A 17043-nucleotide genomic window follows, 5' to 3' on the forward strand; every position below is an offset into this window, starting at 1 on the left:
GGGTCCTTCATTCAAGGGGTTCTGAGTCTATAAAGTGGCTCCAGTCTGAGAATTAACAAGCCATGACTCTTGTTTTAATCATTCAAGTTAGACTCTTGTTCACTTGACCTATTTTCTGCTTACACAGAACAAGTAAGAATTAGTAGGCTTCCTGTCTATTTCACTTCTAGGAACCCCATGACGAGCTAGCCAGCCATGGTCTGCAGGAGTCAGGACATTCTGATTGCGGCATTGACCCTGCTGTCAGTCACAGGGACCATTCCCTCCTTGCCTTCGGGGCTTGAGTGCCACCTCTGGTCCCTGCCACCACGGGCCCAATCACTCTCATTGTGGTTACGTGTCCCAATTCCGTGACTGCAGTTCCCTCTCTGAAGTCTGGCCCACAGAGAAGAGCCAGGGATGCCAGGGCTTCCCTCTCAAGTTTCTCTCTCACAGTCGTGGTGAAAGGCATGTCTTCTGGACCTTCCCAGGGTGGGTGAGTTTCAAATGACAAACTCACTCGAACATTCCCGTCCCCCTAAGTCATGGAATCCCTTTCTCTACATTAAACCAAAGCAGGTCTGGCAATTCTAGTTCACTCACTGTGGGTCTCCTTTTGGCCATATTTCAGTCAAGCAGCGAAGCAAACTGTTAGAGCCCTTCCTTCCTCCCCAAGATGCAAAGTTAGATGCAGAATCCCTGCTTAGTGAGCCCGTGGCAATAAATGCCACCCGATCCAACTTTCCGTTCCTTCCACGATTTATCCCACAGCCTTAATACCCATCCCCACACGTGTGGCCCGGGTTTCTATCTGCAGGAGTTAGAAAACGCAGAGGGTAGTGCACCTCCTCACGGGTCACGCTTTGTACCTCACTTTAGGGGCTGCTGGGACTTGAGTCTGCTCAGAGGTCTAGACGCCAAGAGCGGTGGTGGGGTCGACACTGGGGAGAACCAGCAATGTCTTGCTTGTCAGCTGCCTCGGGGCGGTCATTACCCTTTCCGCAGGTAACGCAGGGTTAACACCCTGGGACGGGCGGGGGTGGAGGGGCCGCTTCTCCTGGGGACAGAGAGACTGCTGCCGCTGGCAGAGGAGACGCATCAGAATTTAGGGTTCAAGTTCCCCAGCTCCATCAGGGTCTTCCCACACACCCCCATTCCAACTTGCAGGATCCCCTTCCTTCCCAGTCCGTGGCCTGGGTTTAGCAGGAGACACCCTGGGAGGCTGGGAGTTCAACTCGCATCGTAATTCAGTCAGTCACAGGGGGAGACTGCGGGTCTGATTTTCAGCCTCTCAGCCCTGTGGCTACAGCGGGTAAGGGTCTCGTTCAGGGCAGACATAGAAGCTTTCAGGTCATTTACGGGCCCTTGAGCTAGGAATTCGAATCCCCGAGCTCAAACTTTTCTTTCCCCACTTTGTCCAGTAACATTACGAGCAACCCGCCAATCTCATTATACTCATCAGTTTGAAAAAAATGTTTGCAAGTATCACACACATGGTCACCCAGATCCTAGCTTCTTACGAGTGTTGGATTAGGAGTTTCCAGTGGTGATACTTTGCTTATCTCTCTTGCCCCGTCACTTCATGGACTGCCAGTGCTCTTTTTACTACCGGAAATAGAGTCATTAGTGTCTTTCAATCTAATCTGACTAGAGAGCTAATTCTAGAAATCACAGCACCAATTCAGAAAACTCATCTTTAAGATTTTGTTTCTCGAGAACCACTCTCGGTCCTAAAATCTGTATTAGTCAGAGCTCTCCAGAGAAAGGTGTAAGGCAGTGTGTGTGTGTGTGTGTGTGTGTGTGTGTGTGTGTGTGTGTGTGTGTGTGTGTGTGTGTGTGTGTGTGTGTGTGTTTGTTATGAGGAATTGGATCATGTGATTAGGGAGATTGGCAAGTTCAAATCTGCAGTGGGGGCTGGCAGGCTCAACGCCCAGGAGAGCTGAGGGGCAGGTGGAGAGCCAGGAGAGGCAAAAGTGCAGATGAAATCCACGGGCAGTCTGCTGGAGACACGCCCTCTTGCTTGAGGAGGCTGGGCTTTTTGTTCTTTTCAGGACTTCAACTAATTGGATGAGGCCCACCCACATTATGGAGGACAATCTGCTTGTTCAAAGTTCACCAATTTAGGGCTTCCCTGGTGGCACAGTGGTTGAGAGTCCGCCTGCCGATGCAGGGGACACGGGTTCGTGCCCCGGTCCGGGAAGATCCCACATGCCGCGGAGCGGCTGGGCCCGTGAGCCACAACTACTGAGCCTGCGTGTCTGGAGCCTGTGCTCCGCAACAAGAGAGGCCGCGACAGTGAGAGGCCCGCGCACCACGATGAAGAGTGGCCCCCGCTCGTGGCAACTAGAGAAAGCCCTCGCACAGAAACGAAGACCCAACACAGCCAAAAATAAAAAAAAATAAATAAAAAAAGAATAGCATCTATTTTATTATTTGTAGAAAACTAGCCTGAAACACCATGCAGGGCAGAGCAGCACCCACAGCCTGGGGCTGCTGGGCCCCGGGAATTCTGGAGCCCGAGAGCTCTTGGATTTTTGTCTGGGAGACGCTATCGTTTTCTCAGCACTAAAGGGCCTTCCCTCTAACTCAGTCACCTTCTTGATCCAGGAGTGGTAGTTTTCTAACAAGGTGTATATTCCTGGAACGTTCTTCTGTCCACAACTCCTTCCCCAGCTGATGATGCCCACCTGGTACCACTTCTTGCCAGATTCTGTGGTACAGACGAGAGGACCCCCGCTGTCACCCTGTGGACAGAGAACACAGATCAGCAGCGAGTCCCATTTGAAACTGTCCACGTGAGGCAGAGCACAGCTCGCTCATGGAAGAGGGTTCATGGACCTCCTGACTCCGGGACGCCAAGGGGAATCACATCATCGCAGATCAACACCCACCCTATCGTGGCTGCACGCGGGGCATGTGCAGCACTCAGCCTGGCCCCAGGAACCGTGGTATGTAGAGCGTGGCCATGCACACGCTCCATGCACAGCACACAGAGAAGGAGCCGGAACACGGAGGACCCAGGCTGAGGAAGAGTGGGGACCAGATTAGCGGGTCTTAAATCAGAGGCTCTGGACAGAGCTGTAAAGGGAAGGAATGAAAAGAGGATGCGAGGAGTGCTGTTAGGCCTGTGGATGTGAACTGGGTCTCCTTTTTTTTTTTTTTGCGGTACGCAGGCCTCTCACTGTTGTGGCCTATCCCCTTGCGGAGCACAGGCTCCGGACACGCAGGCTCAGCGGCCATGGCTCACAGGCCCAGCCGCTCCGTGGCATGTGGGATTTTCCCGGACCGGGGCACGAACCCGTGTCCCCTGCATCGGCAGGCGGACTCTCAACCACTGCACCACCAGGGAAGCCCTGAACTGGGTCTCCTTTGATGTTCTTCCGGAGGCGTGAGGGAGAAGGATGTCTCTTTTTAATTCTTTGCTGTGGGTATTTGCAGAGGGCAAGTGAGCTAAGCTTTTCTGACTATGTGACCCCTCCAGGGTGGAATCACATGGGTCTATGACTCAGATGATTATCTATTTATATGGAAAGTATGTACCAAGTCCCCACCGTGTCCCTCACACATATATGGCTTCCTTTTGTCCATTTTAATACAGGGAAAATGAAGCTTAAGGAGGATGAAGGGCTTACTCAGGGTTACGTGGTGTTGGGGCCAAAGTTGGCACCAGGTCTTCCTGGTGCCAAAGCACATGTTCTTTCCCTCTGGGGAGCTATAATTGTTCAAGCGATCTTTCCTTCTCAGCGGAGAGATGGCCTCCTGTTCCATGGTCATCAACAGGACCGGGAATGGGACCTAATGGGAAGGAGGAGAATCAACACTTCCCGGACGTGATGTCCGAGGCCCGGCGTTGGTCCCCTGACTTTACTTTCTCATCCACCCCTTCATCCCACATCTCTGTGAGGTAGGTATTTTGATTCTCATTTTATAATTAGAAAATGGAAAGTCAGAAGAGATCTGCTCACTTCCACCGAACACATCTTCAAGGAGGAAAAACTAACTGTTAGGCACTTGGGATACAAGACCTTATGGTCTAGGGAGGGAGACAACAGTGCAAACAAACAGGATCAACTGCATTTTGTTTGAAGGATGAATAAGAATTTGACAGGAAGAGTGAGTGGGGGGAACTGATCGGAAAGGAATTAGGCAGGAGGTGGGGGGACTAGTTAAGAGGAGATGGGAGTGATGAGGACCTCAACCAGGGCACAAGACGGTCAGGAGGCAGGGGGGTGCGTTGAAACTGACACCATCTGGGGACTGGTGCCCCTGGACACGGGTGGTGAGTCCTAGTTCCAAGGTCATGGGGTAAAGTGCAGGGGAAGATAACGATGAAATCATGTTCAAGGGGAGTTTATGTTGACTGTGGGACACATCGCCAAGCAGAGGGATATACGGAGCGGAATTAACAGAGAGCTTGGAGCTCAAGGACACCCAGTAAGCGTGGTGCCAAAACCAGAACCACCCTTTCCAGTACGAAACACTGCCCTTAACGCCTGTCTGGTTTTTGTGGGTGTGTGCTTTTCTTTGCACGCGTTCTACTTCAAGGTCACGGGGCAAGGACCAAATCAATAGGATTGCCACTCAAAGAGCTCCTTCCGTAAGTGCTGTCTCTATCATTTTCTTCACGTTACGGTGGCATGAATGGTATAAAAAGCCTATTAATATGTTGATTGTTATTTCCTTACATAACAGGGAGAGAACTGTGCTTGGACAAGTAACTTCTAAGCCTCAGTTTCTGCGTCGTTAAAATGGAGATAATACCAGCTACTTCCCAAGATTACTGGCAATGACGTTTTTAAAATCTATACATCACTTGGCATAGGGTAAATGCTATGTAGTAAATGCCAGAAATGTATTAGTATTATTACTTTAGCCTTATGTACTACAAACATTATTTGTAAACTCAGGAAACAGAGATTCCCTTCTCGGACTGCTGGGACTCCAGAGGGGTAGCTGTAAATTCATGTCCTTTCACACATAGAGTCTTAATTGTTTTTCTCTTCCTTTTGGGAAGAAAGAAAGGATGTCTCAAAGGAGGGTCTGGCCTCAGCTAGCAAGGACTTGGGACTGATGACAGCCCACCTAAGGGGAACTTTCTTCCAAAGACTAAGGCTGGTCGCCAGAGACTTGTCTGGTTAGAAACATACTGACCACATACTGACCACAGAGCCTCCTAAGTTCACTTCTGTGTTATTCACACTGCGTGATCACTTCTGTCCATTTTGGGTGAGAAGCAGATGACCTGGCTTCCAGCCTGGCCCCACTACCTCCTGGACCTCAGGCAAACCACTTAAATTCAAAATCCCTGTTTTCTCATCTGTTAAACGGGGCGAGTGAGACCTGCCCAGCCCATCTTACAGGATAGTGGAGAGAATGAAATGACTGAATATGTGTGAAAGAGCTACGAAGTTATTACACTGCTTCGGATCCATTCAGACAGTGAAGAGAATGATCGATGATTAAAATAACCATGTTTTCTCATCTGTGAAACAGTTGCAATTAAATATTTTTATACATTTCTTTCTGGCTCTAGAGGTCTAAGATGCTATGGAGTGAAATAAGATTTTCAGGCAAGTGTCATGGGTCAAGATGGGTTCAAGATAATACCCTGGAAAGTAGCCCAGGACTGTGAAAACGCTCTGTGTGATAGTATTCGTGATGGCGCATATCATTATACACTTGACCATAGAATGGACAACACCAAGAATGAACGCTAACATAAACTATGGACTTTGGGTCATTGTGATGTGTCAATGTAGGTTCATCAGTTACAACACATGTACCGCTCTGATGGGGACGTTGATGGTATGGGAGATGATGCATGTGTGGGACAGGGGGTATATGGAAAATCTCTGTATCTTCCTCTCAATTTTGCTATGAACCTAAAACTGCTGCCTCCCCACCCCCATAAAATAAGATCTTTAAAGAAAGTTGTTGCTCAGGTTGTTATCCAAGTCAGCTTGGCATCCCCATAACCAAATTGCCCAACAGCCCAGCTGGCTGCCAGCTCTCTCTCTTTTCTTTTTTTTTAAGATTTTTTTTTTGATGTGGACCATTTTTAAAGTCTTTATTGAATTTGTTACAATATTGCTTTTGCTTTATGTCTTGGTCCTTTGGTCGCGAAGCATGTGGGTCCTAGCTCCCCTACCAGGGATTGAACCCACACCCACTGCACTGGAAGGCGAAGTCCTAACCACTGGACCACCAGGGAACTCCCTGGCTGCCAGCTCTTAACCCCCCTCCAAGACAGCCTCCGTCAAGGTCTCTCTCGGATGTCCCCTCCTCTAGGGCTACTGTAACTGACAGGCAGTTTCCAGCTTCCTTGGAAGGTTCAGCTCTTTGGCAAACATTTGTTGAGTGCTCTTCATGCCAAGCACTGTGCTAGGCACTGGGAATCCAGCCATGAATAAGACAAAATTTCTGCTGGAGTTGAGAAGAAAGATAAGAAAACTGTGCAGCATTGCAATGCCTGTTTCTCAGATGCTTGCTGGTCCTTCACAAGAAGTATTGCATTGCTAGCTTGGGACATATTTGATTTTATAGTTTGCTGGACAGTGTCACTTATTTTTTTTAAGTTGAACTTTGTTTTTTCATAGTGTAACCTTAGGGGATTACAAACAGGAAAAGCGCTGGAAAAAGTAAACCACAAAATTCAATTGATTTGATTTTAATTTGTATTTTAAGTACAGCATGATCTTATTGCTATTACTTTGAACATATTTAAATGTTTCCATCATAAAATTATAATTTCCCTTCATTATGTGATTATGTGTTTTATTCAAGTTTGCTAAGTTTAAAAGTGTGATTTTATTTTTAAAGGCAATTATTTTTAAACCCTAGGGGACTTTCTGCCTGGCTTACCTGGATTTAAGTGATGATAATATTATATAATTTCAGAAAACTTCCCTTGCCTGGATCACTCTCAGCTTATTCTCAGCAATAGAAAGCTTTCTAAACAGAAAGCAAAGCTTTTCACTTCACAATTTTTTTCTTAAAAAAGGCTTAAAACGATAACAGCACATTTATTTATAGCACTCAAGTAATAGATGATTAATTTTAGCAGCTTTCATTAAAGTACATTTTGATAGGGGAGGGATTGGAGCAAAAATCCTCGACTCCAGATGGTAGATCCAGCCATTGAAGCAAAGGGGACAGAAAATGTCATCAAAGATGACACTTGATTGTTTCAAGTGTTGCTGCAGTTGGTTTTGGCCATTTGAATATGGGATGGTGATGAATGAAAAAGACTGAAAGGATAGGTGTGAATACTGATGAGGGTGAGCAGCCTGGGACAACCTCTAGTCTCCCACGCGTGGCAACCCTGCCCTAGTGACCTGCTCTGCTCACCTCTCCACACTCAACCCTTGTTATCACTGCCTTCTGAAATATTGAAAGTTCCCTGAACACAAGATACTTTTTCAAGCCTCCGTGATTTTCCCCCAATTCTCCCTGGAATGCTCTCTCTTTCCAATCATACTATTAAATGTTGTTTTCCCCTTTTCTTTTTTCTTTTTTTTTTCTTTTTTTTGCCATACGCGGGCCTCTCACTGTTGTGGCCTCTCCCGTTGCAGAGTACAGGCTCCGGACGTGCAGGCTCAGCGGCCATGGCTCACGGGCCCAGCCGCTCCGCAGCATGTGGGATCTTCCCGGACCGGGGCGCGAACCCGTGTCCCCTGCATCTGCAGGCGGACTCTCAACCACTGCGCCACCAGGGAAGCCCTCCCCTTTTCAATTGACGTTGGAGCCCTTTGTCTCCTGCTCCAGTATGAATTGGCTACTCCCTAAGTCTGTGGCATGGCTAGGATCTGAGATCTTCATTTAACCATTGCTATTGGGAAGCTTTGTCTTCTCTTTGTTTTTTTAAGTTTGATATAACTGTAGATTCACGTGCAGTTGAAAGAAATAATACAGAGAGATCCCATGTACCCTTTACATGTTTCCCCCGATGATACCATCTTGTAGAACTACATACAGTACAATAGCACAATTGGGGTATTAACATTGATGCAGTCAATACACAGAACATGTCCATCGTCACAAGGATCCCTCATGTTGCCCTTTTAATGCTATATCCACTTCCTTCTACCCCTAAACCCTCCTTAAGCCCTGGCAACCACTAAGCTGTTCTCCCTTTCTATAATTTTTTCATTTCAAGGATGTTATGCAAATGTCCGTTGACAGACGAGTGGATAAAGATGTGGTATATATATACAATGGAATATTACTCAGCCATAAAAAATAACAAAATAATGCCATTTGCAGCAACATGGATGGGCCTAGAGATCGTCATACTGAGTGAAGTAAGTCAGACAGAGAAAGACAAATATCATATACTGATTATATGTGGAATCTAAAAAACTGGTACAAATGGTACAAAACAGAAATAGAGTCACAGATGTAGAAAACAAACTTATGGTTACCCGGGGGGGAAGCGGGGCGGTAGGGAGGGATACATTGGGAGATTGGGATTGACACATACACATTGCTGCATATAAAATAGATAGCTAATAAGGACCTACTGTAGAGCACAGGGAACTCTACTCAATACTCTGTAATGACCTACATGGGAAAAGAATCTAAAAAAGAGTGGAGATATATATATAGAGAGAGATAGATAGATAGATAGATAGATAACTGATTCACCTTGCTGTACAGCAGAAACTAACAACATTATAAATCAACTAGACTCCAATAAAAATTTTCTAATAAAGAATGTTATGTAAATGGAATCACACAGTGTGGGACCTTTGGGGGTCAGCTTGTTGCACATGGCATGAGTCTCTGGACACATTCACGTGGTTGCATGTACCAATAGTTTGCTTCTTGTAACAGCTGAGTGGTATTGCATGGAATAGATGCAGTGTATTTAATTATCAGTGTATTTAATTATCCACGTCTTCCAGGACACTTGTTTCCAATTTTGGTCTATTATGAGTAAATCTGCTATAAACACTCCTGCACAGGTTTCTGTGTGAACACAAGCCTTCATCTCTCTGGAATAAACGCCCAAGAATGGCATTTGCTGGGTTATATGGCAAGAGCACGTTCAGTTTTTAAGGAAACTATAAAATTGTTTTCCAGAGTGATTAGACTATTTTAAACTCCCCCAAGCAATATACGAGGGATCCAGTTTCTCTACATTCTTATCAGCATTTGGTGTTGTTACTATTTTTTATTTTTTAATTTTAGCCATTCTGAGGTGTGTAGTGATACCTGGTTGTGGTTTTAATTTGCATTTGCTTGAAAGGCTAATGATGTTGAACGTCGTTTCATTTTCTTATTTGCCATCTGTATATCCTCTTCAGCCAAATGTCTGTTCTTGTCTTTTGCCCATTTTTGAATTGGATAGTACGTTTCTCTACAGTTGACTGCAAGAGTTCTTTATAGAGTCTAGGTATAGTTTCTTTGTTGGATATTATCTCCCAGTCAGCAGCTTGTCTTTTCATCCTCTTAATATGGTCTTTCATGAAGGAAAAGGTTTTAATTTTGATGAGGTCCATTTGATCAATTTTTCCTTTTATGAGTTGTGTTTTTGGTGTTACTCTGTCCCAAAGACTTTCTATTTTCTTTTTCTAAAAAAATTTTGTAGTTTTACATTTAAGTGCATGATCCATTTTGTTTTAATTGAATTTATTCTAGGAATTAATGGTTCTCAATTTTTTAAAAAAGATTCTTTACTCAGATTTTTAGCTTTATTTTTCCTTATCCTATGTGTATTAATACATGGAATCCATGTATATTAGTGAAACCCTCTACTCTATTACAGATCCTGTCTTGAGTAATAGGTTATGAGACTTGGGTTCTCACATGAATCTTCTGTTTTAACAGGCCTCTTATGAAACTGGAGTCAGGGAAGGGGGATGCCAACTCCTTTCCACTGAATTGGGGTGGAAGTCTTGACCCACCACTCAGGCCAGCTATGACACCAAGGGGAGGAGCAGGGTGCCGCTACCACTGGGTGGGAGCCCAAGCTCTTCACGTGGCCTCCACTGACATTGAGGGGGACAGGGGATGGATCATTATGACTAGATTGTACTTAAAGTCCTGGCTTTCCACTCAGCCTCCTCTGACACCACCATAGTGGGCAGGGGGAGGGGGGGAAGGTGAGATTGTCCACTCGACCTTGGTTGCTAGGGTAGGAGCACTGTGGGGCTTTTCCTGGTGTTTTGCTGGAATAGAATGATTATTGTTTAAAAGTTTCCACCTTGTTAGGTTGCCCTTTTCCTGGTCCAAAGAGAGGAAGGCTATCTTGTTTTGTTTTGTTTTGTTAGTTTGTCTGTGCCCACGGCGTTTTTTCCCCCAGCTGCTCCCAGGAGATGCTGAGCTGTTATGTACTACCATCCAGGCTGGGATATAAGAGGCAAAAAGAAAACCCAAGGAATTCACTGCTGTGTCATTCCTTAAGTATTAGGATATTTGTTTCCAATTTCATCTTCTCTTCACATTTTGGAGCCTTTATTTTTGTTTCACAATATAATGTCCAGTGCTTTTAGCTGTATTTAATGGAAGGGATCAACAGAAATGTGTCTACTCCATCTTGTCCAGAACCAGAAGTCCCAATCGTCTGGTTTTGTTTTGTAATGTTTTAAACTATCCAGAATGTGGGGAAAATACAGGGCTCGTGTGACATTGATTCTGTCTCTCTCTGTGGTCCTCGTGATATACCTCACAGCCCTTCTGTGAGACGGCCTTTTCATCGCTCTGCAGAACATTTAACATCTGCACTTAGAGTTTTATACCAGTGACCAGATCCACTGCCCAGCCAATGAGTAGGACTAAGTGGGCTCCCCAGCGTGATCCTTCCCATCCTCAGAGCCAGAGGAAGCTAATTTATGAGGGGTTTTCCCCTGTTTCTTCTACTATCAATCAAAAAGTGCTTTTCTTTTTAAATTTTTGTGTTAATTTTAGTAAAGAGAAGCTAAGCTACCAGACTTTTCTTCAGCGAAACTCACAGGCATGATCCAATACACTATGACTGTTTACCCAACTGCCTGCCCAGGAGACTGTGGGCTCCTTTAGGCAAGAAACCATGTCTCATCAATTGTTGAATCCCAGGGTTGAGTGCCTCAACAAAGGTAGCTAAAATTAATAAAGTAAAATAATTCCTTGTATGGATCTCAAATCTTCCTTGGCTTTCTGTTTCTTAAAGAAGTCTCAGAAATGGAAAAAGTCTTGGGGGCCTACCTGGAGAAGACCAGACATATTTATGCAGGGTTGCTGCATACTGACTTCCAGGCAAGCACTGATATTCCAAGGACCTGACAGTAAGTATTCCTGAATCCATGTCCCCATTCCCGTATCTAAGCCTGATTTCCGCACATTTTCCAAACTCTTACTGTCTGTTCCCCATGGAGAGAGGATGCCTTTACCCTGGCAGCCCGAGGGGATAGAGGGGATGCAGCCAAGTTACCTGGCAAGCATCGTAGGTCTCGTTCTCGAATCCAGCACACAGCATATTTTTGGTAAGTCTTGGAAATTCCTTTAAACACTTCTCCCAATCCACGATGGTCATGGGCACTTTCAGCAGCTCTGTTTCCATAGGCTGTTTGAGACCTGACCCATAGAGAAGGCCCTTTAGAAAAGTCACTGGACAGGAGCCCCAGTGCCGATAAGGCAGCTGACGTGCCCTAGACCAACCTGCCCAGTGTCCCGCCAGGCACACATCCACCTTTTTTTTCACATTTTCACAGACCCTCCCTCTCCACGTCCTTCCAGTAATCCCTCGCAATTTACTCACTCCACCACCCCAGGCTCTTCCAAACAAGTCCCCACCTACTTGAATTATCCCTCCCATTCAAAATCATACTCCTGCCTCCAAGAAGACTTCCATCTTGGCTCCAACAGCGCTACAGACTTGACTTCTTAGAACTGGCTTTCGATCGGTTCTCAGCATAATCCTGCCTCTTCAGCATATTTGCCTCTCGTTACTTTCTGTTATGTGAGTGTGACACCTCTGACACAGGGCCGCTGAAACTGGGTTTGCACTCCCAGTGAAAAAAGCTTTCAGGTCCCCCAGACAAAGCTAGGTTGGTTGAGAGTTTTTATAGGGGGTTTGTCAAGGCCCTTCCTGGACTGCCAGCTTCCAGGAATTTGTTTGGACTTCTCTCCATCTCATTAACTCCTACCACATGGAGATTTCAAAAGACTTCTCCACACTGAGTGTTCTTAATCGTGCAGGCACCCATCTGCCTCTCCTCACTTCTAAATTCTGAGTCGTGCCCAGAGCCCTGAATCAGTGTTACACCAGTTGCCCTCTAGTTACCAAACTCCTGAAACACCTACCATCTCTTAGACCCCAGGTCATTACAAAGCATCCCTAAGGACCTGGAGTCTTGTTCAGGCCTGAGCTAGCGCTGTGCTATTCCCGTCCCTCCCCTACCAATTTTGTTGAGTTTTCTTTGGGAACAGTCCAGCAGGGCTTTCATAATCCCTTTATTACCCTGGTCAGGTTCCTCTTATTTTGGCCAGTAACAATGTAACAACAAGTAACAGCAACAGATTCATTTCTAAGAATGGCTGGGCAACACTCCAGGACCATCTAGTCTAGGCCAAGGCAGGCGTCTTGAATGCCTGTAGGAGCCAGGTGGGAAACATCAATGCGTGAATCAGGGAGATGTGAGAGAGCAGAGCAGAGAGCCCCTGGCCAACTGGAGGGTTTATATTCAATGAAACAAACGAGACTGCCATGTGATGGCGGGACAGGACCACACCCAGGGATGGCCCACACCTGGCATCTCAGCCCGGGGCCTTGGGGGATGTTTCCTTCGCACCTGGAAGAGGCTGAGATCAGGCCTCTGTGCATTCCTGGTGTGCAGGGATTTGCTCCAATGCAAGCCCCTCTCTCCTCCTTCCTTCCTCAGCCCTCTCCCCTTTCACCCTCTCCCCTCTCCTTTAGGTTTACTGGCCCATCCTCAGACGCCCGTGATGTGGCTCTTCCCCCAGGTGCTCCCAAGAGATGCTGAGCCGTTACTTACCAGTTTGGGTCTGCCCCCATCCTGCCACCCAGCATTTGTGCCACCTGGAAAGGCCGGGCTCTGTGGGCATGCAGATGGGTTCTTTCAGTTCGCTGAATGTGATGGGCGTGTCCAACAGCAGCAGGGAGATATCATTGTCCATGTTGAGTTTTTGAAAGTCCTTGTGCAGAATTATGCTTGTGACCCCCTTTACTTCCAGGGATGGGCTGCTTAAGCTATTCGTTCCCAGCACGACTCTCAGTTCTGTTGGCCTGGTGGCGGAGAACCAGAGACGGAGAAATAGGAGGGGAAGGAAAGTCACAAGGTGCACAGAATCTGCTGTGCCTGAAAACCCTAAATCCCACACAGCTGTAGGGGCCTTTTGCATTTGTCCTACCGGGGCTGTTGCTCAGAAGATGTGAGCATTTGAAAAAGGTAGAGAAGGAGGGTGAAACAGCCACTGTGGCCGACCATAGCTCCATGGCTGCTCCAGAATCATCCCAGAGATGTGAATGAGATACTCCTGCCTCACGGGGCAAAGAAAGCACTTAGCTTTGGGCCCCCAAAGAGCCCATAAAAGACCACTTGGCACAGATCAAACTAGCCCTCAGATAGGAAGGGATTATCACAGCAATTTGTCCACCAGCAGTTTAGAGACTGAGGAACAGAATTTTTTTGTTTGCAACATACACAACTGACTAAATTTTAACATTCAGAACGTATAAAGAGAGTCTACAAATTAAAAAAAAATTGTCAAAGCTCAAACAGACTTTACAAAAGAGAAAATATACCAATAAACTTGCAAATATCAACTTAGCAGTGGTAAGAAAAATGCAAATTAAGACTACAATTATAATAGTGTTTCATGCTTTTCACCAGAAAAGCAAAAATTAAAAATTCTGAAAAAGCAGCAAGTATTGGTGATGATTTTAACACTTACACACCGCTGGCGGAAATTTAAATGCGTGCAACCACTTTGGAAAATCATTTGGATTTTCTAATAAACTTGGAGATGCACAAGTCCTACGATTCTATATCTTCTCTCCGAGGAATAAACTCTTGCACATATGCACCTGAAGACCTATGCAAGAATCAGGAACAGAATTTAATCCAGACCTGCCACTGATGAAGCAGAAAGAATCTTCAGTAATAATTCAGGAATTTCCCTCCAGGCAGAATGGCCAGGAACTTTCCAACAGCCAGTCCTTAAGTATCCCATGGGAGTAGATGCAACAAGTTTCCTTGGTTACCCCAGGGTGAAACTTTCCCCAGGTTTTTGATGAACCCTTTAAAGTTCTTCTTTCTGTGTATCTTCAAACTTTCTCGAGGTGGTGGAGCGGAAAAGCACAAGTGCTGGAACCGGATTTAAATCCTGTTTCTGTCTACTAGGTGTGTACCTTGGGTGAGTCAGCTAACCTTATTGGACCTCAGTTTCCTTCTCTATAAAATCAGGATGTTCATTTTACCTGCCTCAGGGTTTCTGTAAATTGGAATGAGTTAAAAGGGGATTATTCATTCTACCCGCCTCAGGGCTGTTTGTATGATTAAACAAGTTAATGCACGGAGTTTCTTAGCAGGTCACCGGCACGTGATGAGGAATCAGTAAATGCTCTGTTTTCCACCAGTCTCCTGGAGTGCAGAGAAAACTCTATAAGGAGGAGGGAAGTAGGTTGTCGGATGGCCCAGGAACCCAGACCTCCAGAATTAGGAGGATTTCCTCCTAGAAGGACTTGAATGTCCTGGCAGAGGGGGACAGACCAAGCCCTTCGGCTCCACCAAGACAGATGTCCCTGGAGAGGACAGTTTGTGACCTCAGGGAAGCCGCAGTTACTGGTTCTGGGTGACAACAAAGAAGGCACAGTGGATCCGGCCTTGGGTTCACAGCCTCTTCCTCCCTAGGGCGTGTGGGGCTTCCCCAGGGAGGGGAGCACATTGTCAGAAGCAAGGGGATGGACTCCGTACTTACGAGATCTCAGAGTGAAAGCAGTGAGCCGCCGAGACAATCCACCACTCGCTGATGATGGCGCCACCACAGAAGTGTTCATTTCTTGCTTGAATACTCACCTGCCATGGAAACTCACCCACCTCAGCCTCCATCCCTCCTATGATTCTGGAATACTGAGCTCCTCTCTCAAAAACGGGTCTTTCACCGCATTCTGGTAGAACGGAAGAGAAAGGAAGGGAAACGATGCAACACTTAGTCAGTATCCATAGAAGACCCATAAGTAGCTATCACTGTACCCATTCTAGAGATGGGGAAACTGAGGCTGGCCCAGTAAAGCACCCTTAGAAACACGAGTAAGCCAACAGATGCTTCACATCTGTTGGAACGTGTTTGGAAGCGTTGGCTCTGTCTCCTTTCCAGACAGGCAAGTCACTTTGCCGAGCTTGTTTCTGCCCTCATCTGAGAAAAATCAGAGGAAAATACTTGGCCAGGGCCAACCTGGAGTGACTGGCAGAATAATGCCTCTGTTGCCAAAAAGTGTCCACGTCCTAATGGACCATGCCCTGGAATTCGTGAATATGTTACCTTATAAGGCAAAGGGGACATTGCAGATGGAATTAAGGTTGCTAATCAGCTGACTTTAAAATGGGGAGATTGTCCTGGATAATCTGAGTGGACCCAATGTAATCACATGGGTCCTTAAAAGTGGCAGAGGGAAGCAGAAGAAGAGAGATGTGACTGCAGAAGAAAGGCACTGAGAGATGCAATACTGCTCGCTTTGAAGATGGAGGAAGGGGCCACAAGCCAAGGTATATGGATGATCTCTAGAAGCTGGAAAAGGCAAGTTAACAGACTCTTCCCTAGAGCTTCCAGTAGGAACGCAGTCCTGCTGACACCCTGATCTTAGCCCAGGGAGACCCATGTGGGAGTTCTGTCCTACAGAACTGTAAGATAAGAAGTTTGTGTTGTTTAAGCCACTAAGTTTGTGGTAGTTTGTTACAGCAGCAAGAGGAAACTAATACATACAGGAAACCAGAAGGGTGACCTAGAGAGGGCCTGAACCTACAGGAAGCCCCAAGCTATTCTAGGTTAGAACATTCTGTTCCAGGCAGAGCAGCTCTGTTTCCTGGAAGGCTGAGAACAAAGGCTGCAGCTGCCTGTTTGGAAGAGAAACCTGCCTTCTGGAGCGAGTCCAGATCCAACCCCTCACCCGGAGGAGGAGGAGGAGACACTGTTAGTATTTTCTGACTTGAATATGGTCTTGTTCTGGAACAAAGAATGAGCTTGATTCTACAGAGCCCAAGACCCCCTCCGCTCTCTTTCTAGAGGGTACTTTTCCAAATACCCATTCAACAGAGGTTTTGAGGACTTTGTAGTATGTGTTGGAGGAACCCAGTGGTGGTTATTTTTAGTTAAAAAAAAAATGGAGTGAAAATGTATCAATATGTGTCAATAGCCTTCAGCCGTCAGCAACATATAGAGGCTCTTTCCAGGACTTTTGGGTCTGCACTTCCTCCTGTATTTACCAAACACATATAGTCTTACCATGTGTCTGGGCACCATTATATGCTCTGGAGTCCCAAAGCCTGCGTCTGAATCCTGGCTCTGTTGCTTACCTGATGAATGATTTAGGGTAAACGACTTATTCTTGTTTATCATCCCTTTCTTTATTCCCCAAATAGGCAGAAGATACTTACGCTACAGAACAGATGCACAGACGTACAGAACAGATAACGGGTGTTGAAGTGCCCAACACAGAGTAAGCCCTCAAGCCACGTTAGCTGTCAGAATTTCTCATGTCACCTTGCACCAAGGGCCCCCTTTCCTTGGTCTTGAGAACAACCTACATCACCAGCGTGGAACCGTGCAGACATACAGCCTAACGCTGGAACACAAAGCCCTAAGCAGTGACGGAGGCAGCGCCAAAACGGTAAGCAGAGATGCGAGCCATCGGGGGCACCTGGACCTGCTTGCAGAGAGGCCAGCTTTGCCGATTCTCTGCCCACACCATGCACCAGCCCCCATTCACTCCGTGCAGCCAAGCCCGGGCTGGAATGAGGGAAGCCGGGGACATGGGCTCTGTTCTTTCCGTGAGGCCGAGGGCAGGGAGGGAAATGCGGGCCCTGGAGTCACACTGGGGCCACTCCCGGCTCTCCCATTTCCCTG

The 17043-nt window shown here is 46.5% G+C and overlaps 1 protein-coding gene across 5 annotated transcripts in view; it reads right to left on the reverse strand.

Moving 5' to 3' along the window:
• The window catches only part of PRSS55 (serine protease 55), a 161833-nt gene that overhangs the window by 4163 nt on the left and 140627 nt on the right, over positions 1 to 17043 (reverse strand). For 4 of the 5 annotated variants that reach the window (XM_049711254.1, XM_033429859.2, XM_033429858.2 and 1 more), the window contains 4 exons: positions 14899 to 15088; positions 12954 to 13204; positions 11390 to 11532; positions 2574 to 2723 (listed from right to left, as the gene is read on the reverse strand). In XM_049711254.1, the coding sequence (XP_049567211.1) occupies positions 2574 to 2723; positions 11390 to 11532; positions 12954 to 13204; positions 14899 to 15088 (734 nt within the window). Of the gene's footprint in view, positions 1 to 2573; positions 2724 to 3611; positions 3775 to 11389; positions 11533 to 12953; positions 13205 to 14898; positions 15089 to 17043 lie in introns of those variants that run through there. The other variant, XM_049711255.1, reaches the window with a different exon arrangement.

Source organism: Orcinus orca, chromosome 6 (assembly GCF_937001465.1).
Source record: "Orcinus orca chromosome 6, mOrcOrc1.1, whole genome shotgun sequence".
NCBI lineage: Eukaryota > Metazoa > Chordata > Mammalia > Artiodactyla > Delphinidae > Orcinus > Orcinus orca.